Below are 27865 nucleotides of genomic sequence, written 5' to 3' on the forward strand. Positions count from 1 at the left end.
CAAAACGCATTTGCCATCATGCAATTCAATTAACTCGTAGTTGTGAACTCAATCCAAGATCAAATCTGCATTTCATCAATTTTCACCTTTTCGTAGGGTTGTGGGCCCTAACCTGTGTGGGCCCAGTCACGAGCTCGGCTAAGGCTAGCGCGCCGCTGCAAGCTCACACTGGATTGTCTTGCGATTTTGGAAAGCCGATTCTACGAACGAACCCCAACGACAAAATCGACACCATTCCTCACCATCACGAAGGTTGAGGATACCGACAACCCCTTCGACATTTGTCTGCTCATATTCGTGAAGTAAGGCAAAAATGTCGACCTTCGAGCAAGTCGTAAGTCTCTCCCGCCTGCCGCAAAGGGACTTCGCGCGTCGTCAAACTCCCAACCCCGTGGAATGAAATCTGTTGTACTGGCTACTGGGCTCTGGGAGGACGCGGAATGGGAAAGAATTGGAAGGCTAATTGCAATATGTCTGACAGATCACGATTGATGGCAAGGGTCACCTCCTCGGTCGGCTGGCCAGTACCGTGGCTAAGCAATTGCTCAACGGCCAAAAGATCGTTGTTGTGCGTTGCGAGGCCTTGAACATCTCCGGAGAGTTCTTCCGTGCGAAGCGTACGTTCTACATCTATTCCCAGGCGCGAGTTGGATCTGGAGGAGAAGGATAGAGAGGGGCTATATGACGCACACGTTGTGGATTGGGGAACTTTGACTGACTTGGCTCCGCGAACAGTAAAGTACCACGCCTACCTCAGAAAGATGACCAGATACAACCCAACCCGTGGAGGTACGTTACAATTCAGCACCGCGGCTCCGAACCGGGCAAGTCTAGCGCATTTCGCAATTCTAATACATAGCAGGTCCTTTCCATTTCCGTGCTCCCTCGAGAATCTTCTACAAGACCGTCCGTGGCATGATTCCCCACAAGACCGCCCGTGGTGCCGCCGCTATGGAGAGACTTAAGGTCTTCGAGGGTGTCCCACCACCATACGACAAAGTCAAGCGTGTCGTGGTCCCACAAGCCCTGAGAGTCCTGAGATTGAAGCCTGGACGCAAGTACTGCACCGTTGGCAGACTGAGCCACGAGGTTGGATGGAAGTACCAGGATGTTGTTGCTAGGTCAGTCAAGCTGGGGAGTCTAGGACCTGGGGAATTTGGGGCTGACAAAATTGTAGACTCGAGGAGAGACGGAAGGTTAAGGGAGCCGCATACTACCAACGCAAGAAGGCCGCACGAAGACAACTCTCCGACGCCCAAAAGAGCGCCAAGGTTGACGACAAGACCAAGAAGCAGTTGGCTGAGCTCGGCTACTAGACTACCCCCCGGAGTTAATTATTTCGCGATTACGTCTGGATGGTTGGGATTTTGGTCGGTCTGGCAGGCTTGTTCACTTGTTTTCTTCTTTGTTTTTTTGTCACCGCGCACGCAGCCAAAAAGACAAAAACCACGCACAAAACTTTCAATGCCTTGTTCTCGAACCCCAACTGTGCTTTTCTGCTGCGGATGGGGGAGGGATCCCAGGGCTGGGTTACTTCAACACACCATATGAGAACCGTGAGCGAGCGGGGAAACTATGGGAGGTTGCTTATTGAATGGAAGTGATATCGGGCCCTGCTTCTGATGTGTATAAGCTTCCGCATTGCATGCTGCCGCCCCTAGGGAAATGAAATCCAAAAAATAAGAATAATCTGGGCTCCCCATAGTGTTGGTTGTGACTTGGGGATTGATGGGTACTGATGAACTAATTGCAGGCTGTCGTGGAGTCCTCAATCGACGGGTTGTTTATAGATCATGTTCCGGCTCCTTGCTCCTTGGGAATCATTCGATCTGACCTGCCATGCGTCCTTGCGATATACTTATAGCGAACCCAAGCACACGGATAGCTTCCAGCCCACACTGCAAGACGGGGCTGTTTAGAAGTTGGCAAGGCTCAAGCCAGACACATGTTTCGCATACTCACCTACCCACCTACCCACCTCTGGATCCGCCCCTCAGTTGACCAAATCCACGCACAGTCAGCCAGTGCTGTCTTCATCGAAATGTACCTTTCAGCCCTCCTCCATGAATTCTTCCAATTCACACAAAAGTGCCAGACTCGAGCACTAGGAAACTGATTGCACTCCATACCTAGCTCAATGTATCTCCTCGCACATGTCTGTCTACTTCTGTATATCGTGGTTCTCTCAGCCTTGCATAAACCCTAGCCCTCTGTTATCTCATCCAGAGCAACCAATCACGACCCTTCAAAGTCGAACAAAAAGGCACCATACGGTACATGATCGGCAAGCCGCAAAGCCGATACGGCGCCAAATGCCCGCGCCCGCGTCCTCCTCCTGATCCTGATCCTGATCCCTTCTCCCGAACATCACCTCGGGTTAGGTAGCCTTAGCCCTCCCAGCTCCCCCGCTAAATCCACATCTCCCAATACGTAGCGGAAGCGATCCGTACCCCACATGAGCTAGTAGCGACGACAAAGGCAACTCTACAGGTACAAGAATGCAGCTACAGAACGTCTTTTGAATATTAAACGATACTTGAAGTTCCTTGGGAGTGTCAAGCCTTATAATTACACCTTTTCTCCTCTTCCTGGTCAGTTATATTAATTGTCATTTGGAGGTATCTGCGGACCGTTCCTAACAGTTGTACAGACAGTTGTACAGCTTGTATTGAGTTGATGGAGTAGGAGAGGGTTGCAAAGGACCATTCGCGTTGTTGTTTCAGGGTGTCATCTGTTGATGCAGATGTTCTGGATATTGGCCACTTGAGCGAAGCTGGAAAATCGGCTCAGATACACCAAACTCAGACTCAGGCTGAGACTTGGTTGTCCCCCCATCCAGCACAACCGGAATCCATTAATCCACATTACTCACCTACCATCAAAAAGATATAACACCACCTCATCTCATCCTCTCTCAAGCACTGCGGTTCCTACTCAAATATCACACCTCAACTTCCAATCTCAACGTCACCACCAATTTCCAGCCATCCTATCATGTCCAACCCCAGAACCCGCCTCCAGTCCCTCACCTCTCACTTCCTCCCTTCCTCTTCATCCCCCACAGTCCCGTCCTCCAATACGCCCATCCCGCCAAAAGAACCACACATCCACACTCTCTCCCCAACATTTTTCCTACCCCGAGCCGCCGAAATCGAGCCGGATGCAGAAGCTATATTCCATGTAACAGCTAATGGCAAGACGCTGAGAAGGAGTTATGCGGAGTTTGCTGATCGGGCGAGGGGGTTGGCGTACTTTCTAATCAAGCATGGATTTAAGAGGGTGGGGATTTTGGCGCCGAATACGCCAGCGTTTTTGGAGAGTATCTTTGGGATTGCGGCTGCGGGGGGTGAGTTTTACTTCTTTGTTCCACCAATTGTCATATATCTCCGTTTCTTGAACAGTGTACTGCTTTGCATCTTTCAAAAGAGTTGTCTCGAAGAGAAAGTCGACCTGGAAGTCTAATCATCCTAACACAATACAGGCGTCAATGTAGCGGTGAATTATCGACTCAAAACGGAAGATATTTCCTACATCTTCTCCTTCGGCGAAGTAGACAGCATCATAGTCGATGAAGAGTATCTCCCTCTCCTCTCAGACTTTCGCTCTCAGCATCCAAAAGTACCATTCATAATTGATACGGACACCGACGCTACAGAAGGACAACTCTCTGGTCCTTTCGATGAAGCCGTACTCGAAGGTTTGAAGTATGATGCCGAACTTGGGAAGCATGGTTGGGCTGGTCTAAAGGCCCAAGCAGATGATGAGAATGGCACTATCGCAATCCCATTCACAAGTGGGACCACAGCGAAGCCAAAAGGTGTCGTGTACACACATCGAGGCGCTTATTTGGCAGCCATGGGAAACGTGATCGAGAGTGGTCTGAACTATCACTCTGGCCGCTGTGGCTATCTCTGGACATTGCCCATGTTTCACGCCATGGGTTGGACGTTCCCCTGGTCTGTAACCGCTGTCCGAGGTACGCACTTCTGCTTGCGTAAAATCGACTATCCCCTCATCTGGAAACTCCTCAAAGAAGAGAATATCACGCATTTCAACGCCGCCCCAACAGTCAACACACTCCTCTGTGCCTCGAAAGACGCAGTCAAGCTCGAAAATCCAGTCCGAGTCACAGTCGCTGCGTCTCCACCGACAGCGCACCTTTTCGAGCAAATGACAAACCTGAATCTAATGCCCGTCCACGTCTATGGTCTCACGGAGACCTACGGCCCGATCACGAAAGGGTATCACATGCCCATCTGGGAAACCCTCCCCATCAAAGAGAAGTACGCGCGAATGGCACGCCAGGGCCATGGCTTCATCACCGGCCTTCCCATACGCATTGTCAAGACTGAACAACCAGAAGGTGTGCTTATCGATGTCGCGAAAGACGGGAAAGAGATCGGCGAAATCATTTTCTTTGGGAATATCTGCGCCAAGGAGTATCTGAAGGACCCTGAAGCGACGAGGAAATTGTTTGCGGGTGGAGGGTTGCACTCGGGGGATTTAGCGGTGTGGCATGAGGACGGGAGTGCACAGATTTTGGACAGGGCGAAGGATATTATTATTTCTGGTAGGATTTCCTCTCTTGCTTTTCAAATCTCCCCATCCCCAAAATTGAAGGCCAACATGCTAAATGTAACAACAGGCGGCGAGAACATCTCCTCAGTTGCTCTCGAGTCCATGCTCGTCCAGCATCCCGACGTGCTCGAAGCAGGCGTTGTCTCAGTCGCCGATTCGCACTGGGGCGAGCGTCCCAAAGCCTTCATCACAGTACAAGACGGTAAGCAGATGAAAGGCGAGGATCTAATTGAGTGGGCCAAGCATGAGAGTGCGATCAGTAAATTCATGGTTCCGAGGGAAGTCGAAGTCGTGCAGGAATTGCCGAAGACAAGTACGGGAAAGTTGAAGAAGAATGTACTGAGGATGTGGGCCAAGGGTGACTATAGTGAGAAGTGATATAGAAATCGGGTGGGTTAGGGTGGGTTAGGGCGGGTGTATTTAAGTATGTTGATATTTGTAATGTGCGTAGTTGACTTGCCTTCTGTTTGCTTCACTAGGGCTTTCACGTCAGTGGTGTCGGAGCTTTATGCTGCCAAGCAGTGGAGATAAATCTCAAGTTAAGTTCGACATGTCTGCTTACCGGTATTATAGACACAGCGGCGCGAAGCTCGTTTGTGCTATTGCGTATTTACTCAGCCAGGCGGTGTAGGTACAGAGCGTCTTTCGCTAAAGTCACGTTTAAAGCCAGATACTTTACCTACCTAGGTACCTAGGTACTTGCTGGCTTTAGCTGCACCAGGGCGTACCTGTATCCGCTGTGCCATTACAAGCTTCTGCTTCAGCGTCGTCTCTTTTCTTCCCCAACAACAAAATAATTGACAACCTATACCACAACTCCAGATTCACGTCGTAGTGTTACATCGATCTCAAAACCAAAGCACTAAATACCTCATATCTGGAGTTTGGAGATTTGTGGAATTAGGGCAAGGCCTTAGACCCGTCTGGGTTCACCCTTTTCCAACACTCTTTGCCAACATTAGCAACGTGTGGAACCAATTCATTAACATACCTTACATCTACTTTGCAACCTTCCCTGTTCCCCTTCTTACCCAAACCCGCACCATAGCTATGAACGATTTATCCATTTACTGCCCATCCAACCTCCTCTACAGTCAAGAGAATATGTCACGATACAAACCCGGCGGATTCCATCCTATCTGCCTTGGTGACACTTTCAAGGAGGGTCGGTACAAAATACATCACAAACTCGGTTGGGGAGGATGCTCAACAGTCTGGCTTGCATGGGATACCGTGTATGTTACTCCATTGGACATAACACACGCTCCTGCTTACGGATGAGACCCTAGAATGGAGATGTGGGTGTCGGTTAAAGTTAAGAGCGCTGATAGCACGAACAATCGTGAAGTGGGGGCCTTGAAGACATTGCAAGGGAAGGGGTCTCTACATCATGTCGTCAAAAAGTTCGATGACTTCATCCATCGTGGCCCTAACGGGTGCCACCAATGTCTTGTTTTCGAATTGCTTGGCCCGTCCGTCGACACTATTTCCAATGACTATCGCGAGAGCGGTGACCAGCTTGATTCGGAAACTATCTTAAAAATTACCACCCAGATGCTGGAAGCCATATCATTCATACATGAGGTCGGATATACCCATGGAGGTTTGGCAAGTCTTTCTATTTGCAAGAAGTGAGTCTGATTCTAAGCAGATATAAGCGGCTCAAATCTAGTGTTCACGTGCCCAAGGCTTGCACGCCTGCCTCAAGAGGATCTGTTCGAAGTCCTTGGAACACCAGATTTTGAGGCCTTGGCTCGCATTGACGGCCAGCCGCTGCAAGCTGGTGTGCCGAAACAACTCGTAAAGAAGGCCGATTGGGTAAACTGGATAGACGAAGATGAAGAAGACATTCGGCTTATTGACTTTGGAGAAGCATTCGTTCAAGGATCGACGCCTGATGGTCTCGCTCAGCCAGCAGATCTGAGGGCTCCTGAGACAATTTTTGCAGACCACTTTGATCACAGGCTTGATCTCTGGCGTGCAGGACTTACGGTATGATAATTTCCACACGTCCACGAAGATGTGTATTGACATTCATATCAACAGATTTATTCATCCTTATTTGGGTCACGGCCCTTTCAGCACTGGGGCGGTGTTGATAAGCTCGTTCTACAGATGATCAATTTCGTGGAAGAGCTGCCTGCGGAGTGGCAGCCCCAGTGGGAGCTCATACAGAACACAACTGGACTAATGTGGGAGAAAGCCAGTATGCTTACCATCTTACCACTGTCAAATCCTTGATGGATATAAACCGGTACCTCTAACATCTTTAAATATAGTTAATGACACACCCACACAGCCAAGGTTGGACTCAAAGTTCCACGAAAATGTTCAAGATCCAGCGCTGCAACGTCTGCTCCCAGTCATTCGAGGGTTAGCGAGATTCAGACCTTCAGATCGAATCTCGGCAGCCAAGGCACTGGATATGGTCGCCGAGGGCGGAGGTAGAAGTTAAGTGGGAAAAAGATTTTAGACATGTAGAAGCTAGTCTCGATACACACTAACTTCTACTGTGATGGAAAAAAAGACTCATCTGAGTTCCATCACAAACAAATATGTGGCAGTACGCTGCTGGTATGAACTCTCGTGTCAGGAACAACTGGTGCACCGTCAGTAACATAAACCATGTTTCCAAATCAAGATGTTTGAATGTGTACCATCTGTCCATTATCTGGAAGTCAATCTACCAGATTGCCTGAAAATCAATTGAAGTAAAGAGTTGTTTGTCGTGCAGTGGTTCTTCGAGGAATAGGTTAGGCACTACGAATCTTTGCTAAATATACGATACGTGAGGTATTGGTGTAGCCACCATGGTGATGACCCAGCCTTTTTTACTTCAGCAAATTGTACATGTTTTCCCTCCTGGCTATAGCTCTGGCACCAACAAGCGGGAAGCCATAATTGTTTGTCCTCAGAACCAGATAAGCAAAGAGAAAACAATATCACTGGCTCTAGAAAGCCCATGACCACGGGAATCCCATCTAGGGTTGTTGTCCCATTGATCCGGAATGTGAAGATTGTTCTCCGATATCAGGACCGGTTTCAGACTCCAGAGTAGGTCACAACGCACCGTGAGCCAGCTACCCGGACACCCCACATTGACCTACTTCGGAGCTAGAAGTTAGAGATGGTATGGACTACAAAGGGCGAATAGAACAGAGAACAGAAGAGTGAAGCAGTGCCATCGAACACTGCATTTTTCGCTGTATACTAATAGAGAAGTACTTGATGATTTCTTTTAGCAGATCCACCGGATACGCCCCGAGGACTTGCACCTAGAACACGTCGTCAATATGGACGCTGTGAAAGCATTGTTAAGGCGAACTATCGGTAAGTTTTCATGTAAACCGAAGAAGCTTAAATTGGAGAAGCCTGAATCGAAGCAGCCTGAATCAAAGCAACTTCAACCGGAGGGGCCCAAATCGACAATGGCGTTCGTATTCGGCATTGATGGCGTACTTACGGAGGTACAGCGGTTAAGTGTTGTCCCCTGTCGATAGGGGGATCCCCTGGACGCGGATTTTGATATCCTAGAATTGAAGCAATTCTGAAACTAAATTCATAAAAAAAAGTTCAGAATACTCTTGAAGACAAGGGAAATATAGCGGAATAGTTTTTTGTAGCTTTTTCCTATTGTTGTGGTTGTTTTGTAAGGGAGAAGTTGTGACACTAAAACGACCGGGGACAACACTTAACCGCTGTACCTCCGTATGGAACACTGGAAAGCTCTTCCAGGAGCCAGCGAGGTCATCAATAATAGGTTACTTCAACGCAAGATCCCGTTCGTATTCCTCACCAACCGGGGTGGAGCCACAGAATCGCAGAGTACCGCGGAACTCTCCCATGATCTCGGCGCCACAGGCAAACTGAGCGATCGCCAGTTCGTACAGTCACACACGCCATTCCGCAGGCTCATACCGAGATTCGCAGACAAGAACAACCTTGCGATTGGTGATAAAAAAGCGATATGGTTCGCCCGTTGGCGGAGTCTTATGGCTTCATGAAGGTCATTACCACAGCTGATATGGTAAAGACCTTTGCTGGGGATGTCTTTGCTCATCTCGGACAGGATGGGAGAACAAGGGTAAAGAAGTTTGGTAAAGAGATCGAGCATCTCCTGCCTGATGGCACGGTTGAGATCGCCGCTATCCTCGTCTTTGTTAGTCCCTCCTCGAAAACATGCGACCTCGATGCACAAATCGTGAACAGCATCCTTCTTACCGAGAAGGGTGTGTATCCTGTCATCTTCTCGAAGAACGGGAATACTAGCTTGCCAAATAAAGGGTACCTCCAAGATGACCAGCCGAAAATATATTTCAGCAACATGCATGAGAGCTGGTCTACGGCTGCGGTTCCAGCCTACACATCTCAAGTGAAATTTCGGAATGTACTGAAGGCTGTCTGGGACATATCAACTGACAATGCAGACCTTAAACCCCGCCATCATAAGATACGGTAAGCCTAGCGAGACCGTCTTTATCTGGGGCGAGCGTGCTCTACACGAGTGGCACAATGGCCTCAATCCTCAGGATACACATCCTATTAAAACAACTTGCATGATAGGTGATGATGTACACAGTGATATCGCGGGTGCTAAGAAATTCACAAGCAGATATAACAGTGAGTGGAAGACCATCCTTATGGAGACTTGCTTGTATAGGTAATAAGGGTACGAAGCCTGCGCATGAGCCTAGCTGATCACATCGTTGCTGGTGTGAAGGAGGCTGTTGAGCTCGCTCTCAAGCTCGAGATGGATAATGACTCCTGAAGTCACTGATTCTCGCTGAAATGATCGCCCGAAATATGAAGGTCTGGCTGCTTTGTTGCTTGAGGAACCATTGTTTTCGACTAACAAAGAATAGCTTGCAATCTTTTTTTAAACACCACGTAGGCGAATGCATAATTTTAAACCCTCAAACAGATCTCCCACATGTAAACGGCAGCAGGTAGAATCATCTTAAAGACGAAACAAAGACGAATGGTGCAAAACGATACCTTGCGTGAGTGTAAAACAACACAGTATACATGGCTGAGCTGGCGTGAATCGTCTCTGGACGACAATCTGCATCAAATCGCTTTAACTTCTGATCTTTCTACTCTTCAAATTGTTCCAGAAATCAAGGATCCCACGGCCCAACAGCCCTTGTTCCTGTAAGGATTTCCGGCTCACCATTCTCTTTCACCAACAAGATATCCTCATGCCTCACCCCAAACTTGTCCACCAAATAAATCCCCGGCTCGCTTGTGAACGTCATCCCAGCCCTAAGCGTAACGTTTACATTCCCTTTATTCAAATAGGGACTCTCATGAGCCTTGATCCCAATCCCGTGACCAACACGATGCGTGAACGCCTCACCGTATCCTGCGTCTGTGATGACTTTGCGAGCGGCGATGTCGACTGATGCTGCACTGTTGCCTTGATGTAGGGCATGCATGGACTGAGTTTGTGCTTCGAGAACGATATCCCAGACTGAGAGCTTCTCGCGCATCGTCGGGGAAAGTGATTCGAGGTCCGCCGTGGTGCTAGGTTTTGGGAAGAATGGTGGGAAGAAGGTACGGCAGATATCAGAAGAGTAGCCGTATAGGTGAGCTCTGTTAATGGTTAGTTTGAGCTTTGTTATCCGGTATTTGTGGCGTACCCAACGTCGATGAGGACGAATGTCTCTGCCTCCAAGACTTTGCTACCATTCGTTCCCCCATGTGGGTTTGAGGCGTTCTCATCTGGGCTCTTTATCAGCTTTAGGCTCTTATTGATATGCAACACATTGCGGAAGACCAAGAAGATCTTCCATATGCTTACCGAAAAGTACAATGTCGAAGAATGGCTCCATTCCTGCAGCACGGAGAGTGTTGTCCAGCACTTGCATAACCTCATTCTCAGTCAAGCCAGGATACATGCATGTTCGCATCGCTCTCAAAGCCTCAACAGTGCCCGTATTAACAGCTCTCACAATCTCAACCTCTCGCTCTGTCTTCGTCTGCTTCACCCTTTCAACCTCACCGCCAAGACCAACAACTTCAAATCCATTCTCGCCCAGTCCCCTCTGAATGAAGTCTCTCATCTCTTCATCGACCATTATTTTGGGCTTGGAGTCCTTCTCGAATGATCCGGGCGTCTTCCATGACTTCGAAAGGGTCTCGTAAGGATTCCAGTGTTCTTCCCAAGGAACGAAGTCAAGCTGGTCTACAAACGGCATGCCCAACAATCTCGCTCTCTCTACTTCAAAACTTGGGGCAAGAAATCGCGTTACGGCTTTGATCTCTCCAGAGCTCTCATTTATGAGTGGCTGAACGATCATTAAGAACGGTCGCTCTTCGGGCTCCCAGACTTCCCAGTCCTTTTGGCTGATATTGGCATAATACTGCAAAGTGTATCCAGGTTCGACAAGGAATGCATCAACGCCATCCGCTACGAGCGCACTTGCAAGATTGTCTCTTCGCTCAACATATTCTGAGATGGGTAGTGGTGATGCAGAGTCCAGAAATGGGAGACCCGTTGACAAGAACTTGTCGACCGAGCATTTTTGGAACTCTTCAATTGTATGACCTGATGAGCGCTCATCTGGAATATCGTCATCAGAACCCCTGATCTGAGAACTTATTAGTCTAGACGCACTCTTGTGTATTTAGATAGGATTTACCAGTATCAAGCAGGTGACAACGAAGACGAACGCTGTCAGAAGACATTGTCTTGCTCTGAGCCTGATGCTAGGTATCTGATATCTATACTCAACCCGAACGTTGGGTTGAAGAAGAAGTCGTTTTTCGTCCATTGCTTGGAACCTCAAGATTCAATTTCAGAGCCTGCTGAACTTGTCCAAATGTTTTGCCGCAAAAAGAACTACAAATCCAGTCACCTGGAATGAGGTGATGGGCGGGATGCCTGCAGCACCAGCCAGGTGCCGAAACAAGCCCGTCACGGCCAACAGCCAATTGCGCGGTTGATGCTGCAGGGTCCACTGCGTGCCAACTTCTTCCCCCGTGTCCCCCATCTTTGAAGACGCTCACCAACAGAGCAGTGAGAAAATCAACAAGCTATGATAAGAAGAGTAATCTATATCGAAGGTCCTGCTATTGCGGGTAAGATGCCGGTGGTCATTCGGCAAAGCCGTTCCTCTAAGAGTGGGTTCTTGTAAGAGTGGACTATTCTGAAATATGGTCCCTATTGCTCTGGATGGGATCTACTTTCAGTCTTCGCTCTTTCTTTTTGTTCTTATTCATAGTTTTGCATTGAATTTTGCTACTGCTCATTCTCAAGATGGGAGAGATCAACGACTCGCAGCCCGAGAGCGAAGGGCTCTCTCACACCAAAGAAGATGCAACCACCGACGCTGTTTCCTACTCAAACGTAAACGATCATGAAGCTCAATGTTTCGTGGAAGGGCAGACAGCCTATAGCAAGCTCTCTGTCACGTCGATGGTCGTATTTTCCGGTCTTGCAATCGGATCAGATGGTTTTAATGCCTCAATCATCGGCAACTTGTCGCTGATTTTCGGCGTACTATACCCAGGTTTGTCGACCGTCATGTACTCACGCCTTTCTAATGCTTTCCTCATCGGGATGATTGTTGGGATGCTGGGGTTTGGATACATATCTGATCGCTTGGGTCGAAAGAGCGGTGCTGTGTTGACAACGTTCATCCTTGTGATGGGAATTGCGTTGAGTGCAGCCAGTAGTGGGAAGGACCAACTAGGCATGTTCTGGATGCTGGTTATCAGTCGAGGTATTGCAGGTGTAGGAGCTGGAGGGTATGTCTTGGAGTCGTCTCTTAAATCGTCCTGGGAACTTGCTGATCATTTGACTCCCAGAGAATATCCAGTTTCTGGAGCTGGAGCAACCGAAGCAACTGACGAAGATACTGGAACTCGCAAACATAGAGGCTTCATCTTCGCCTTGATTGCGGATCTTTCTGCAACTCTGGGGTTCGTCTTCGGTGGTCTCGTACCACTGCTTCTGATTTTGTGCTTTCATTCTCATGAGAAGCATTACAACATTGTGTGGCGACTCGCGCTAGCCTTGGGTGCCATTCCCCCTCTCTCCATTTTCTGGTTTCGATACAAGATGGCAGTCAGCACTGCGTACCGCAAGAGTGCTGCAAAGAAACAACGTGTTCCGTACTGGCCGATTTTGAAGAGATATTGGAGGCCACTCCTTGGCTGTTCGATCAGTTGGTTCTTGTACAGTAGGTTCTGGCTGATTATTCCTCACGAGCTGTTTACTGACCCGCACAGATTATATCTCATATCCTTTCGGGTTATTCGCCTCAACTATCCTCAACCGCTTGAATATCGGCTCCTCACTAACAAAAGACATGGGCTGGGGAACAGTGATCAACTGTTTCTACATTCCTGGTGCATTTATCGGAGGCTACCTCTCTGACAAAATCGGTCGTCGACGAACCATGGCTCTCGGATTTGGGCTTCAAGCAATCCTCGGTTTCATCCTTGGCGGTGCACTCGGAAATATCCAAGACATGCTACCTTTATTCATAGTCATGTATGGTGTCTTCTTGACTCTCGGAGAAGTCGGACCAGGTGCGACCATCGTCCTCACATCCAGCGAGTCTTTCCCGACCTCTATCCGAGGTCAATGTCTTGGTCTCATCGCAGCACTTGGGAAAGCTGGTGCTGCTATCGGTACCGCTGTATTTGCGCCTATCCTGGCCAGCTTTGGAGATAGTGTGTATAGAGGTAATCAAGCTGTGTTCTTGATCGGTAGCGGGTTCGCTGCTGCGGGTGCGATCTCTTGTTGGTTTGTCATCCCGGATATCAGTACGAGGTTAGAAAATGAGGATGATGCTTGGAAGAAGTATTTGAAAGATATGGGGTATGAGATTCAGTGGGGTGATGAGGAGACGAAAGATCCAGAAGGATTGAGACTTGATGCTTTGAGGAGTTAAAGTGGCGTGTAGTGAGTGGTGTCACTTGTTGAGATGAATAAAATTCCCGTTCATAATTCTGGAATGACAGGGCCGTTTACTTGTAAGATGAGACACAGATAAATTTGTCTCAATGATGGTAAGTACCGGTCGAGAAGAATTCAAATTTCTCCTCCGGCTATTTTTAATACTACATTTTTGTCTTATTTTTATTGTATATATTATATTTTTAAATCCAAGCTCAAGGCTCAACGGAGTGCTTTCCATCTTTCTTACCTATCAACAGCCGTCGCGTTCAGACTTTGACCCACCTCCAATTTTGCCTGCATCGGATCTGGACATCTACAACAGGATTGATGAGTCCGGTGAAAACAGATCCGCGGGCTGGTCTCTGTTGGCGATCACTGCTGGTTCGGAGGAATCAATGTCCATTGCGGATCCGGTATCTGCTGGATCTTGCCTCTTTGCCCTTTCCTGTGGGACTTTCTGGTACATGTTCGGGATCATTTCGACGACATACCTAGCTCAACACTACCTGCTCTCGCATCGACCGTGCTAAGAATGTGAACAGGTGTTAGAAAGATGGGCTGATAGCTCATCAGACCACGATAATTGCTCTTGAGGATATGTGACTATTCAGGGCAAAGCCGAAAAACTGATTGGGTGACGAAAGTTTGCGTATTGACTGTAACTGGGGCTAAGCGAGATAGCAAAAAGAGCCTATCGGTTTCTCGAGGTTTCTCCTCCAAATGTGTCATCACCTCTGAGCCACACTGTGACTTTCGTTTCCATGCATGTTTCCATGTTGGCTTTATTTACCTGGTTATTATCTCAACGACAATCACTGCCTCTCGACAATATCGAGCCACAGGGTAGGTCGCTGAGAATGGTTGTCCCATACCCACGTGATCATTGTATTTTACCCGCTAGAACATTTTCTCTATTTGGAGGTAATTGTTCGGAGAGCCACATCGATCGCGCTACAGCGGCTTATCCACCTGCTGTAATTGATCGAGAACACCGGAAATCAGTAAAGGTGGTTGGGGTGTAGAAAGTGTGTAACTTGACAAGTTCAAGGACTGTCAAGATACAGCGGACTGTTGGATGCAGCTACAAGGGATTGGGGCGCAACAGAAACCTTCCCTCTCCCGGTCCTTCTCGTCAGTCTTCTGAAATTTTGGACAGCTAAGTACCAAGAATATCACGCAACACCATGTCGTGTCATATCTCAACATGTTGAGAGAGCCTCCTCTGCCAACCTCATCAAAATATCCACGCATGCATGCGGCGCCAATGCAATAAAGTAAGCCGCCTGCTAGGACGTCGCAAGCGAGCTTACAGCATAAGGTTACAGCAGCAGAATATCGAAAATTCCATGCCTCATCGGCCGACACGTAGCGTTGAAAAGAAAAGAAACGAGATTAGAGCTGAGATGAGTCCTCGCATTCAGAGACAGCCCACCAAAGATCTCATATCTCATATCTTCGACCCCATCCGCATGTCATCCAATTCTCTGGAAGTAACATCCTCATGTCAGCTGTGGCACATATGACATGGTGCAGTATGGCAGCCCAGCCCAGCCCAAAAGTTACGCGCCAATGCGAAGACATGAGATTGCAAGAGCCGACAGAATTTTGACTGGCGAACCTACAAATGAGCACCGAGATACAGCTGTGTACTCGTCACGGTGCACGTAATACGACGACAGAAAGACCAGATGAACATACTGTTCCCCTCCTCTATCCACATACCCTCTCCTCGAAAATGAAGATCGATTGGGCATCGGACCTGCACGCAGCCGCCTGCCGCCCAAAAGAAACAAAAGTATAGAAAAGCACTCGCTACTCGGCCGGCTCGGAAAATACATCGTATGGCAGAGTGCCAATTCTGTAAGCGTGAGTAAGGTCAGAAAACGGGATGCGACAGCGGCTCGTGTCTTGTCGCGGCGTCTTGCTCGCGCCGCTGGAGTGCAGGACAATATTGGTGGCGCTCCTGTCCGCTGGCGCCAGTTCTTCTTTTGATAGTAGGTGAGGACTGAAGAAGGGAAAGTACTCGTAAAGAAAGTTTAGTGATGTAATGATTGGGGAGAGCGAAACTTAATAGGTGGTGGAGTTATGATAGGCTTGATTTAGCCAGAAGTCGAGAAGAAGAGGGAAGAGAAGAAGCTCCGCCGAGGATTTATCGTCCTAGTGGATGATTGGCATAATCTGACAACGGTAAAATGAAGTTCTGGAAAGTTGCCTGCGGAGGTCCAATGAATTATGAAAGCGGGAGAGTTCCAGCTGGTGTAATATTGACAAGAGCAAGAGAGTCTGGTGGCAGCAAGTGGTGAGTTGTGTTGACGTGTACCACCATATCATATCGGTAGCTGGATTACTGGCGATGGTGTCGGTCAGTCAAGAATATTGATGGCTTCGGGGTAATGCATTCGTAGGGCCGAAGGATGCATAGCCGCATTCCGAAGATGCTGCAACTATGGCAGTAGTGGTTGTGATGAGATTGACGCTGCGCGGGTTACGTATTCCTCTAGTCTTGGAAGAAAGAAATTGGGGATTTCCGGAAAGGACAATAAATTTCCTGGCATCGGTACGGTGTTCATGAACGAGTCAAGGTGTATTCGATGTTGGATAAGATGTTGAGGGAATTTTCTGGAACGTTATTTGATTGTCCGTGAATTGCTTGGTGAAGCGACATGAAGAAGTGAGAGGCTGCTCTGACTCGCTAGAGGGGAAAGGGGTAAATTACACAACCTCACGTCAAGCGAATTGAAACTCAAAAAGATGACATCGGACGAACGTTTCCTTGGCTCCGACCGTTGTCCTGATTTATGAACCCTTTGTGCAGATGAACAAGTCGTCGTCCTATGATTGCTCTTCATCTGCACAAATTCATCCGAGAGGGAGGCTGGTAAGCGCATGAGTGGTGTAATTATTTTCATGCGTGAGCAAAAGACATGCATGCATGTTTGTATCATATACATGCGGCTTTCCGTGGCCGTGTGAAGAGAATTTTTGCCTTCGGCTTAATAAGTTGACGAAAATATGCGCGCTGCTTTGCTTTGTGATGCTTGGCTTGCGGAACTAGATTCGAGTCTGTCGTCTTGTTGATGTGAGGATTAATGTTTGTTGAGGAATGTCCACCGGAACGCATAGCCTAATAACCTAAGCTGTGAGGCAATTCAACTCCCTCATCTCGTCTCATAGACTTTCCTGTTCTTTGAACCATATGAAAACAATAATAATATTCCAAACTGAACTTTCAGCAGCTCAAAAGTCAGCACTCATCAAAACAAGATTTTTCGTCGCCAACCAACCGTAAGTCTCCTGTCCAATCTTCCAATCTTCCAATCTTCCAATCTTCAAATCCCAGAAAGCCTCGACCAGTCCACCACTCCAAACTAAACCCTTCGCGTAGAATTGTCTTGTCCTAATGCAAGTGTAAGTCACTGTAGTATTCCGATCCGTCCTAGCGCTGGTGTCTCGTCCCAAAATATCCCGGGCCAACGCGTAATTGGCATGGTTGCCGCTCAAGCGCAATCTCGTTGACGAGAAATGCTTTGGGACGAAGCGTGGAAGGGGAAGGGGAAGGGGAAGGGGAAGGGGAAGGGGGTGCGAATGGTTGAGTAACAACAAAGTGGGTACGATGTGTTGCGTGGCATTGGTTGGACTCAGGTTGCCAGGAGGATATGGGATCAAATCTTATTGGAGATCTAGAAGAGTGTGGTCTGGAAGGTGGACTAAATACTGAGCTTTTGGGTTGATGATTATGAAGAGCAAGAAGTGCTTAAGTGCTGTGAGTGGTAGATTTGGGAGATAACCAGTGAGGGAGCTATTTCATTGGTTGACTGACTATTTGTTTTCTCGCTTTGTACCTCATCCGAGAGTTTGTTCCTGCGCTTGCCCTGAGCTGGTCTGGCTGGTCTGGCTGGTCTGCGATTACTGAATGCACCAGACTGTAAATTAGTAGTCAGGTCTGACCAGAACAGAACTGGGTGACTCCGTGCAGGGCCAACAAGCAGATACAGTAGTAAGTGGAGAAGGGGTAGGAGGTGGGAACCTGAAAGAGGCGGAGCGGACAATCGACAGTGGGGAGGGGGAGGGATCCAACCTGATGTGACCTGATCCTGATCCGGCTGCTCCTGAGTCCTCATGGGCCTGTGCAACGGCAGGACGGGCACAGATCACAAGTTCCTCTCCTTTGCGAAAAGCATCGTCGCCATAGACTTTGTAAAGTGAGGGGAAGAGAAGGGAAGGGAAGGAAATTTAAAGGCTGCATGTCAGATGCAGCAGTCAGTCGCAATAATACAGTACAGTACTGTATGCAATCTATCGGTGAACTGTATGCTCCCAAGGCGGGGTAGGGTTTCTCTGCTACTTACTGTATGGGTATTCATTATTATGGCTTGCCGAGTTGAGTCGCCCGTCCTCGAATGGCTTGATTCGCTTCCCCTCTGGCTCTGGCTGTTATCGTCGCCGTCGCCCTCCTTAGTTTCCAGCGGCGTTCAATACTTCGATATTGGCTGCAGGCCGTGGCGTCACTGGCACGCGTCCGGCATCCTGACTTTGACAGGTTTTGGCTTTTTGACTGGCTCGAACGTGCGGCGGCCTCCCCTGTGCTTCTCTGTGTTCTAACTTCTGCACTGCACCGCTTTGCCCGGGGGATGCAAGGGTTGAGCAATAAGTACAGTATTGCCAGGGGAGAAGTATCCATGCCCTGTAAGCCCGCATGGCCAGAAACCTCGCCAGAAACAGGGCAGCCAACAAAAGCCTGCCGTGCCCCCAGCACGAGGAGATCGGATCTGATACAGTATGAAGAGAGGAGACTGCTGATGTGCAGTACCTTTTGCCTATTTCGCTGGCCAACAAACATAATCGATCCTTCCAGGCCCTCCCAGTCCTTTACCCAGAGCACAGCAGAGCAGAGCAGAGCAGAGATATCTTCAGAGGACGACGACGACAATCCCTCCTGCGATAATACCAACTACAGTCACTCATTTACCTGTGTTTGGATCGGCATTGTTGTGTGTAGGAAAGACTCGATCCTCGATACCTCGAGTACCTATCTGCAACTTCGGGATCCTATCAGACTGGCAGCGGGATATTGTACCACTAGGACAGGCACACGGCACAACGACAACTGGAATATATCTGCAACACTCGTCCGAACAACACGCTCTAGGGGAAAACACAGCCATACCAAGGACGAAGGATAATACGGGACCATCCTCTGCGTCCCAGGCCTGGTTCTGTTGGTTCTCAACTCACCGTCGTTGGATACTGGAGACGACATCTTTTTGTCGACTCACCACAATCGAGTAATGCTGGATCCACAACTATAAGCAACACTACTTGACGACCTCGGAATATTTCACCTTTGCCCTTCGACGTCGAAGTTGTCGTTCACCATGGGGGCTCCCAATAAACCTAATGTTGCTGGCAGCCGTCAGTCGAGGAAGTCAATGCCACAGCCGTCGCACCATCCAACCATGCCGACCCGCGCAGCCAAACACTGCCGTCATCAGGCAGCCAAAACACATACAAGCTCCCAACAGCTCCTCCTCTTATTAATATTCTTCACATGTTGCGTCTCACTGTCGTCGGCATCGCCAACGTTATATATCGACGAGCAGTTGATTGAAGGACAAGCTGAGCTCGAGGGACGAGCCGCAGCTTCGGAGCCGCTGGGATCGACATTTGCTCGACTTGCTCGTTCGGGAACAATCCTCGTTGATCGCAGTCAGCCTCCAGAACCCAACGGCCACGGTCAAGATCTAGACGCCGCCGATCTCAGACGACGCGCAGACCAGCCAAATCCCCAATCTTCATCCTCATCCCCAATTGTGTCAACATCAACAAGGAAATCATCATCCTCCTCCTCCTCCACGCTGGCGCCCACTTCTACCTCCAGCGGCATTATTGCCGCTGCGACGACAAGCGTCCAGCCATTACCTACCCCTTTTGATATGGGCTTCAACAACAATATAACAGCTAATTGCGCATCATTCATGACTGACATGCTATCCAACAACACATTCAAGCAATGCCTTCCGTTCTCCCTTCTCCTCCAGGTACGTGCTCGTCCCCATTTCCTCCCATCCCAGTCTTCTCAATATCATCAATTGAAGTTCAAATTCTAACATCCACGACTTTAGAACTCCAATTCCTTCTTCCAAGCCTCCAAATCCCTCGTTCGCATCACCCAAACCCTCGACTACTCCTGCTCCGCCGACTCAACTATCTGCACCTCCGTTCTCTCCTCCTTCGCAACCAACATCACCACCACCTCCGCCTGCGCCGAAGATCTCTCTCTCGAGAACCCCCTCGTCCAACAAGCCCTCGTTGGCCTAAAAGCCTACAAACCACTGTACACAGCATCATGTCTGCGGAACCCGGAAACATCAGCATACTGCTTCGCAGACGCCATCACCAATGCCTCGAACCCGACAGACTCGTACATATACTTCCTGCCGCTGAACACCTCGCTTGTTGGAGGGAGTCAGCCAACGTGTGATGCGTGTTTGAAGAATACGATGGCCGTGTTCGAGGCGGCGAGTGCGGATCGGAGCCAGGCGCTGGCGAGCACGTATGTTAGTGCTGCGAGCCAGATCAACGTCAATTGTGGCCCGGGGTTCGTCAATGCCAGTTTGGCGCAGGCGGTTGATTCAGCTGCGATGTCGGATCTACGTACGCATCCGACAGGTTCGATGGGTCTGGTTGCACTGCTTGCTGTGTTCATAACGTGGCTGCTGTAGTGGGTCGACACTCCTCTCGAGTACGGTGTTGTATATCTTTGGAGCGAAATACGGGTCGACAGACTTGCATATAAACTTACTTGCATGAGCGATTTTTGGGTTTGGATTGGTTACGGAAAAGGGATATACTTTTGTTTGATTACTTGGTTGGATATTTGGGGCGTTCAACATACCCATGTCCTCCAACAGGGGACTTTTCTTCTTGTCGATATTCCGGGATTTGGCGTTCGGCATATTATCATACACATACATCTTCTTCGCTCTCAACACCAAGGGAGTGGGAATGATTCGTTCGGACTGGACTGGACTGGGACGGAACCTGGAGACAGAAAGCCGACTAGTAATTGTTTTGCTTCTACTTGATATTTGTTAATTTATCTTCTATTGTTTATTCTGTTGGGACGAGAGAGGGGATATTCGATTCTGATGGAGTGATGAGGATGAGATGGAAAGCTGGGATGAAAAGCGATGGATCACGATGATGGTTCACTGGAAGATGAGGGTGAGGCAGATGATCTATGAGTACATTGAGACCGCTCACACAGAAGCTCAATATGCATCTTCAAAATTCTTGTATATACTTCACGACACCCAGACAGACTCACAAACATTCAGTCTGGTGTCTCTGGTTATAATACCAGACAGTCACATGCAAAAACTAAAGAGAGAATACCAAAATATACTACACAATGTAATCCCATTAAATCTTTCCATGCATTTTTTTCATTCGCGTGTTCCGATCTTCTCACAGTCAAGACAAGACAGCTAGGCTAGCTAATAAGCTGGCTGGCTGGGTATCAGATTTTACATGTAACAATCGTCACCACCCTCAACCTTGGTCAGTAAGCTCAAGATACACCCACTCTCTAGTACATCCCCGCCGCGGGTCTGCGACATGCGGAGCCAAATCTGTCCTTGAAGACTTATCTAAATGAGAGAGCGTTGAACACGACTTCGACTCCACACTTGTTGTTTGAATTTTCTCGTGGCAGGCTTCATGTTTATAGTACACAGACCTCTAGACATTGGTTTTGTCGTGGAATACTGGTAGAAGGTACGGCGAGTCTGATACCTATTTGAAGCCCAGAACTCGCGCCGAGAATTTATGACTGCTGTACTTGCCCTCGATGCTGGTAGTATGTGCTCATCTCATGCTTCTGTGTCTTTTATTTGAACTTGGAAGTGCTAAGCCATGCTTTTGGCTAAGTATGCTTGCTTGTCTTCTCTCACTTGCCAGGCGGTCTACGTGATAAAAGTCAACATGCACACTGTGTGAATAGCATCAAGATTATGCAAGGTGGGTTCACAATTGCCAAAGACAACTCCATGGTACGTTACAGCTTAAGCATTCTAAGAGTGTAGCGATCCCCTTGATGCGCTTTGTACCCCAGCAGCCGCTGTTGAGGATATGACCAGCGTCACGGGAACATTGACATGCCCCTCGGCTTAAGCAAAAATGGTTTATCCACAATAGGCATCATTGAATGGAGAATCATCCTTCAGCAGTAATTGCCTCTGATACTAGTTGTAGATACTGGATGAACTACAATGCGTGGTATTGATAGTATCATAGTTTTTCTATCCCAGTGTTTACTTTCCTCATCACTAGTGTTTTAGGCTAAATTTAGCGAGCGAGCGAGCGAGCGAGCGAAGGAATAAGGGCGAGGCGAGAGACATCTCGAGACTGAGATTATCAGATGCAACCTAAAGTGGAAGGATTATGAAATCGAGGGCGTTAATTCTAGATTATCAGACAGACTGCACTGAAGCGTGTTCAAATACTACTCCCCTCGCACTACCGTTACCAATGGTCTTTCGACATCAAAACACCCCTTTCACCAACCAGGGAGCCGTGGGGTGTAGCGCTGGTAAAATGGCACATCAAACTTCCTGAAATCCTTGATATGAGTTCAAGATTAGCTTCATGATGGTTTCCTATATACTCTGCTTAGCTCTGCTTAAATATTGAACATCCTAGTCTCCCCGATTAAACGAACAGTCCAAGCCACAACCTATGGACAAACGTCGTAACTCGTGATTTGCACCTCACCTTCAAATGGACCTATGACCACATCTATCCGAAACAGATATCTCGAGATTACTCCTCAGTTCTTGCCTGCACCACCAGCAGGAGCAGCAGTGACATGGAATTTCGTCGATCCAGGCCGCGAATACCCACTGAAATAATCATCGTACTCCCAGTCCTCGGCCGTCAGTTGGTTCGAAAGCAGATTATCATATCGTCTGAAGAGTGTTCCGAGACTGACGTATACTTCACAGTATGCGAGACTGATTTGAAAAAAGAATACGGATTAGTCTCGAGCGTTTTAGTGTGAGAAAGTGTTGGATGGTGGAGGAAGCGGGGGAGGGAGAGGGAGATCCGTACTTGATTCCAACACAGCCACGACTTCCTTTGCCAAAAGACACAAATGCCTTGTCGATACGTCGCGCTTCAGTGGGGTCGATCCAACGGGTGGGGTCGAATTTGAGAGCGTTGGGGAAGTAAGTCTCGTCTTGATGTTGCATCCAGGATGACATGGAGACAAATGACTGAGTAAGCTTGATTAGTCTGAGCGTGTACTGGTAGGTAGGATGATCTTACACCGCCTGCAATGAAGTGCCCGTTGAATTTTGCGCCTCCAGCTGGGACTATGCGGGCTAGACGGCCAGGAACCCCAAAGGAAAGGCTAAGATATCGTTAGGTACTTGGTCAAGATTCCGAGGGATTGAGTACAATGGAAAGGAAGTTGACATACCGCAGACCTTCTTTGACAACTCCAGTCTGGGAGCAGAAATGTAAGCATGTAGCCCAAAGACATGAGGGGTGCCAGACGTACCAAGTAAGGCAACTTCTCTAAAGTGGCATAATCTAACTCGTCATCCGCATTTGGGAAAGCAGCAATCAATTCGGCCCGTAACCGTTTATAGATCTCCGGGTTATTGACCACATTATACGCAGCGACAGTCATAGCATTTCCCGTGGTATCAGCTGCGGCAGCGAGGACACTAAGCGCCTCATCTTTGATCTCCTCTACACTTGGAGCTGGGATACCCTCAGGCGGTGCTAAGAGAGCTGGGAAGATGGAAGGCTTGTCAAGTTTCTTGCCGGAATCCATGTTGGCCTTTACGGCGCGGACTTGGACTCGGCAGTGCTAGGTTCAGATTGTGAGAATGGTGGACTGTGGGGGAGGATGGAGCGGATGAGGTGTAAGAAGGGAAAGAATGTACCTCACGCAGATTCATCATTTGTTTCAAGGGCCCGTTGATGTGTTTTACGAGACCGGGTGGGAGGGCGATGACAATTTTTGCCAGGAGTGGCCATTGTTGGAATACCCACTAATCTGGTTGTCAGGATCGATTGATTTACTCATAATAAGAAGAAGCACTTCCACGTCTTACGAGCGCCGAGCAAGAACAAAAAAGGAGCTGGTAGTGACCGCGAAGAATGGATGACTTACCATACATGGACCAATTCCACTGACCATTGCAAAGAACTCTGCGCCAAGATCTTTCTTGTCCATAAGATTGTAACATGATCCGAAGGCATATTCGGTGATAACATCCACGGATATTGAGCGGAAAGTGTGATGCAGATCAACAGCTTCGTTCTTTGCAAATTTGCTTTTGATAATGTCTGAGAGCTTCTGAGCTCGCTCTTGAACAATATATTCCAGGTTCATGACATTCCGGCGGGAGAAAAATGGCTCCAGCATTCCTCGGCGGATGCGATGGATGTCGATTGGTCCACAGCTGAAGGTAGAGTATCCAATTGTAAAACCGTCGTAGAACTGTGTGGATTTGGCATACTTTGTACCAACGCAATTGATGATCTCGTAATTGTCTGTGTCACTCAGGTGAACTTCATCTGGGGTGATCCGAATGACAGGGCCTGCATGTTGGTGTCAGCAATGACCAGAGGGAGAACTTCGGGGTTTGAGACGTACCATACTGCGCGTGCATTTGCCGAATTCTTTTGTAATAAGTACTCGTACCTCTGAGGCTGTAGTAAGTCTGGTAGAGATATGTTGCACCTGCTATTTTTGGTCCCGGAATTCCGTGAAGTGGGTGCTGGTAGAGATTGTAAATCACATTGTTCACGAGCGACGCAGCGGTGAGGAAAAGGAGCAGACAGATGACGATGAACCAGATACTGTATCCCGCTACCGGAATACCCTCGATTACACCCATTTTTTGTTTACAGTCGCTCGCTTTCGGGAAGTGAGAGTACGATACGACACGAACAATCAACAGAGAATGTTCCCAAAGAGTTTGGAACAGATTTCCTCCACTTCAAAAGGCCAGAGCGAGTGGGGGTGGAATCCAAGAGTCCAATCGAGAGACAAGATTGATAAAAAGATCCATTCCGGATAGCCCCGTAACCTTGGCCCCGGTCCTCGCGTGTCGAAGCTGTTTGTAGACATGACGTGGAGTATCTCATCTCATGCAGACAGGCCGATGCACACTTCTCACCCAACCAATCTGCGGCTATCGCCATGCCGGAAAGGACCCTGAAAAAGGCTTTCATCCCGCCAGTCCAATCATCGAGAGTGCAATAATCATCAAGACACACCATATTTTCAATGAATATGGGGCCTATTAGTGATGGCGGGCGATGGCTTTGCTTTTTCTCCTTCTTTACTTGATTGTTCCGCCCCCAGATCCAACAATCTCCCCCATCCAGCTTGATCTTGATCTATTCTATGTCACTGCCTGTCAGTTCCAGGAAAAGTGCAGTGGGAAGCACACACCAAATTCGATTCTCTGCATCCTCGGACCTGTACCTACAGTCAGTCAGTTGGCTGTTTGTCTGAAGTTCGGATACTGCCGCGCGCTGCATAATGACAGCTCCGGTCCCCGCGGCGCCAGTGGCAGCTAACCGTAGCCCTAGCCCCGGCCAGACAGTGAGTCCCTGAACCTGGATCCTGGATCCTGACTTACCGTACCAATACCAATCTTCCCACCTCTAGCCAACGCCATTATTATTAGCCGTGACAAATTCAGCTAACATGATATTTGACAGGATGTTGCCGCTCCAGAACCTACAGCCGTTGCGGTATCAGAAGCTGTACTGCCAGCAACGGACGCACCAGTAGTACCGCCACTGCAAGACAACGACAACGATTCTCCAGATGATGAGGACTCAGCTTTTGGAGATGGGTATGTGATCAGCGATCAGGAAAGAGCTTGAGAGGAAATGGCTGATCCTGAGGTCAATAGAGAAAGCTCAACGGGATCCGTCTCGTCCAGCATTCGCAATTATCGTGAAGTGCATGGCCGCACCTTTCATAATTACGGGAACACCGAGTATTGGTACGAATTTTCCTCTTTCTCTCTTCAAAAACAAGCATTACCAGATTGCATCGCTCACTAATTCCTAGGGGTCCAAACGATGAGACTCAGAATGAGCAGCTTGACATTGGGTAAGTTGGGAGCAATCCAACGTGTGGTACAAATTTCTTACTGAACAATCGAAAGGCATCACATGTGTACCCTCATTCTCGATAATAAGCTGTACCTAGCACCTATCGAGAAGAACGTCCAGAAAGTCTTGGACATAGGTACTGGGACTGGTATCTGGGCAATTGATTTTGCTGATGAGCATCCCTCTGCTACCGTCATCGGCACGGACATCTCTCCAATTCAACCAACAGTGCGTCGCAACATTCTTCTGAGATATTCTGGAATCGAATGCGAATCTTAGCTAACATGTACATCAGTGGGTACCACCGAATCTCAAGTTCGAAATCGATGATGCCCAACTCGAGTGGACATTTCCCGACAACGATTTCGACTACATCCACCTTCGATGTCTCATGGGAAGCATCGACAACTGGCCACTCCTCTATCAACGCGCATTCAAGTAAGTCCTTATACACTCAGCATTAAATCTCCCAAGCTCAAAAGAGAAACAGCGCTACAAAGCCAGGAGGTTACATTGAGCATCTCGACATGGACATCCAATTCACTTCTGATGACGGCACCGTGAAAGAGGGCGATGTCATGTACGAATGGTCGCAAGTGTTTATCGGCGCGGGCGAGATGATGGGTCGCACTTTCAAGGTTGCGCAGAACTCCAAGAAACTTATTGAAGCGGCGGGGTTCGTGGATGTGGTAGAGAAGACGTACAAGATCCCTGTGGGATCATGGATGGAGGATCCAAAATGGAAGGAGATTGGGAAATGGGATCTTCTGTATCTCACGACAGGGTTGGAGGGTATGGCGTTATATATTTTGAAGAATGTGCTAGGTGTAAGTACATCCTGGATCTAGACATGTTGTCAGCTTTTCGTACTGATGATTTGTAGTGGGAATTCGTGGAGATACAGGTATATTTGGCCACCATGCGGAAAGCTCTCTTGAACCGGCGCAATCACGCCTATTACCTCGTGTAAGTTCAACGTTACAAGCATATTGGGTGATTGGCTAAAGTCGGACTTTAGAACTGTCGTGTACGGACGAAAACCCGAATCAAGTACTGAGTGATTGAAGCGTTGGGTTGGCTAATGAAGGTATAAAGGCATGAGGTGAGAGTCTCTTTATGCGGGAGCTGAATGAAGGAGCAACGAGTACAGGGGAAGGAAAAATACGGAGGACAACCTCATCAAAGGTGTTTACGTTACTTGGAAGTGGTGAAAAGCTCCGCAATAAATGGTTCTAGACGAGTTTGAAACGCTTCAAAGACTGTTGACCCTGGCGAAATTGCCCTCCCCGCGATATCGTTGACAACAACAACAATAAGCGAACTTAAGAGCTACGGTACTACGAGGCCTGAGTTTAGATTCCAAGAATCCAAAACCGACGTCCAGTTTTCCAACCAATGCTTAATCCCATAAGACACAAACCCCTCAAGACGTAGAGCACCGCGCACAGGACACAGGACATACACCGTACAATACTGTTTCTGCTCAAGCTGAATCATCTCGAAGCCCACTTCATTCAACCCGACATTCACTTGACAACCATGTGACCCTTTTGCGGACTGATGCGAACCATCTCTATGCTGCTTATGATTTCGACCAAGTCGACGTCGAGAATGCAAACCGTCTGAAGAATCATATGATTGCAGCACCAACCTGCAAGTAATGAACTTCTAGATACTTGTTGTATCTGATCGACGGGATCTAGTCTGATTGAATGGAAAGTTGTTGTTGGTTTCTAGTGGTTTCATTCTGCTGTTCTGAAGTCAAAGAGTTCAGTCCGCCGTGCTACGTCGAGGCGGTGGACTTCGTGTTACAAAGAATAACCCAGTTGGGTAAGATTACGTGTAAGCAAACCTTGAGAATGTATTGCAAGTCCCTCTCCGTCTTGAAGGTCCGAGAATCACTGGGGAGAAGGAAAAGTTAAGTCATTGAAGTATAAAATGGATTTCCCTGCAACAATGGCAGTAAGAGCACGCTTAAATATGAAATTGGACGAATTATGTTGACCTTAGTAGATCTAGCAGAAGCATGCTAAAATTAGTTGTAGTGTGAACCAAGCAATCAAAGTAAATTTATATAGTACAAAGAGTACTCATGGAGTATCAGCTTTCTAGCCGCGCGCAAATAATCGAGAGCTGGTAACAGTTTCTCAGTAAGATAAGTCCAGCGCGTTTGCTTCGGTCGACCACTTTAGGCGTCACAAACTTTAGAATACATCTCATGCGGGGTAAATAAAA

General features: G+C 48.2%; 10 protein-coding genes across 11 annotated transcripts; 8 read left to right on the top strand and 2 right to left on the bottom strand.

Moving 5' to 3' along the window:
- Positions 1-313: 313 nt before the first annotated feature.
- RPL16B (60S ribosomal protein L16B) lies at positions 314-1316 on the top strand (the record flags this gene model as incomplete). Its single annotated transcript, XM_058500089.1, has 5 exons — positions 314-334; positions 482-617; positions 736-789; positions 863-1121; positions 1178-1316. 5 exons carry the CDS (start codon positions 314-316, stop codon positions 1314-1316), a joined length of 609 nt encoding a protein of 202 aa, XP_058349924.1.
- Positions 1317-2994: 1678 nt separating this feature from the next.
- ONS95_006624 (uncharacterized protein) lies at positions 2995-4956 on the top strand (the record flags this gene model as incomplete). Its single annotated transcript, XM_058500090.1, has 3 exons — positions 2995-3346; positions 3482-4570; positions 4646-4956. The coding sequence occupies 3 exons, from the start codon at positions 2995-2997 to the stop codon at positions 4954-4956; spliced, it is 1752 nt and encodes a 583-aa protein (XP_058349925.1).
- Positions 4957-4987: 31 nt separating this feature from the next.
- Positions 4988-7234, top strand: ONS95_006625 (uncharacterized protein). 2 transcript variants are annotated; one of them, XM_058500092.1, is made up of 4 exons: positions 4988-6181; positions 6230-6570; positions 6625-6784; positions 6858-7232. In XM_058500092.1, exons 1-4 carry the CDS (start codon positions 5869-5871, stop codon positions 7031-7033), a joined length of 990 nt encoding a protein of 329 aa, XP_058349927.1. In that variant the 5' UTR covers positions 4988-5868; the 3' UTR covers positions 7034-7232. The 2 variants fall into 2 exon arrangements, with proteins under 2 accessions (XP_058349927.1, XP_058349926.1); XM_058500091.1 differs by having other exon boundaries at positions 5349-5813; positions 5868-6181; positions 6625-7234.
- Position 7235: 1 nt separating this feature from the next.
- On the top strand, positions 7236-9037 carry ONS95_006626 (uncharacterized protein; the record flags this gene model as incomplete). The annotated part of the gene is made up of 1 exon (XM_058500093.1): positions 7236-9037. The coding sequence occupies exon 1, from the start codon at positions 8546-8548 to the stop codon at positions 9035-9037; it is 492 nt and encodes a 163-aa protein (XP_058349928.1). The 5' UTR covers positions 7236-8545.
- A 658-nt stretch (positions 9038-9695) lies between these two features.
- On the bottom strand, positions 9696-11351 carry ONS95_006627 (uncharacterized protein; the record flags this gene model as incomplete). Its single annotated transcript, XM_058500094.1, has 4 exons — positions 9696-10170; positions 10218-10299; positions 10379-11168; positions 11220-11351. 4 exons carry the CDS (start codon positions 11349-11351, stop codon positions 9696-9698), a joined length of 1479 nt encoding a protein of 492 aa, XP_058349929.1.
- Positions 11352-11836: 485 nt separating this feature from the next.
- ONS95_006628 (uncharacterized protein) lies at positions 11837-12958 on the top strand (the record flags this gene model as incomplete). The annotated part of the gene is made up of 1 exon (XM_058500095.1): positions 11837-12958. One exon carries the CDS (start codon positions 11837-11839, stop codon positions 12956-12958), a length of 1122 nt encoding a protein of 373 aa, XP_058349930.1.
- Positions 12959-12980: 22 nt separating this feature from the next.
- ONS95_006629 (uncharacterized protein) lies at positions 12981-13478 on the top strand (the record flags this gene model as incomplete). Its single annotated transcript, XM_058500096.1, has 1 exon — positions 12981-13478. One exon carries the CDS (start codon positions 12981-12983, stop codon positions 13476-13478), a length of 498 nt encoding a protein of 165 aa, XP_058349931.1.
- Positions 13479-18861: 5383 nt separating this feature from the next.
- ONS95_006630 (uncharacterized protein) lies at positions 18862-20208 on the top strand (the record flags this gene model as incomplete). Its single annotated transcript, XM_058500097.1, has 2 exons — positions 18862-19524; positions 19609-20208. The coding sequence occupies 2 exons, from the start codon at positions 18862-18864 to the stop codon at positions 20206-20208; spliced, it is 1263 nt and encodes a 420-aa protein (XP_058349932.1).
- A 1704-nt stretch (positions 20209-21912) lies between these two features.
- On the bottom strand, positions 21913-24437 carry ONS95_006631 (uncharacterized protein). The gene is made up of 8 exons (XM_058500098.1): positions 24153-24437; positions 23667-24097; positions 23437-23544; positions 23046-23360; positions 22965-22990; positions 22811-22895; positions 22595-22758; positions 21913-22497 (listed from the first exon to the last, which is right to left on the bottom strand). The coding sequence occupies exons 1-8, from the start codon at positions 24394-24396 to the stop codon at positions 22314-22316; spliced, it is 1557 nt and encodes a 518-aa protein (XP_058349933.1). The 5' UTR covers positions 24397-24437; the 3' UTR covers positions 21913-22313.
- Positions 24438-24824: 387 nt separating this feature from the next.
- On the top strand, positions 24825-27076 carry ONS95_006632 (uncharacterized protein). Its single transcript, XM_058500099.1, has 9 exons — positions 24825-25109; positions 25229-25365; positions 25426-25518; positions 25587-25628; positions 25684-25858; positions 25926-26068; positions 26121-26457; positions 26514-26596; positions 26649-27076. The coding sequence occupies exons 1-9, from the start codon at positions 25047-25049 to the stop codon at positions 26689-26691; spliced, it is 1116 nt and encodes a 371-aa protein (XP_058349934.1). The 5' UTR covers positions 24825-25046; the 3' UTR covers positions 26692-27076.
- The last annotated feature ends 789 nt before the right edge of the window (positions 27077-27865 follow it).

Source organism: Cadophora gregata (genome assembly GCF_030347475.1).
Source record: "Cadophora gregata isolate MNR1 chromosome Unknown scaffold_18, whole genome shotgun sequence".
Lineage (NCBI taxonomy): Eukaryota > Fungi > Ascomycota > Leotiomycetes > Helotiales > Ploettnerulaceae > Cadophora > Cadophora gregata.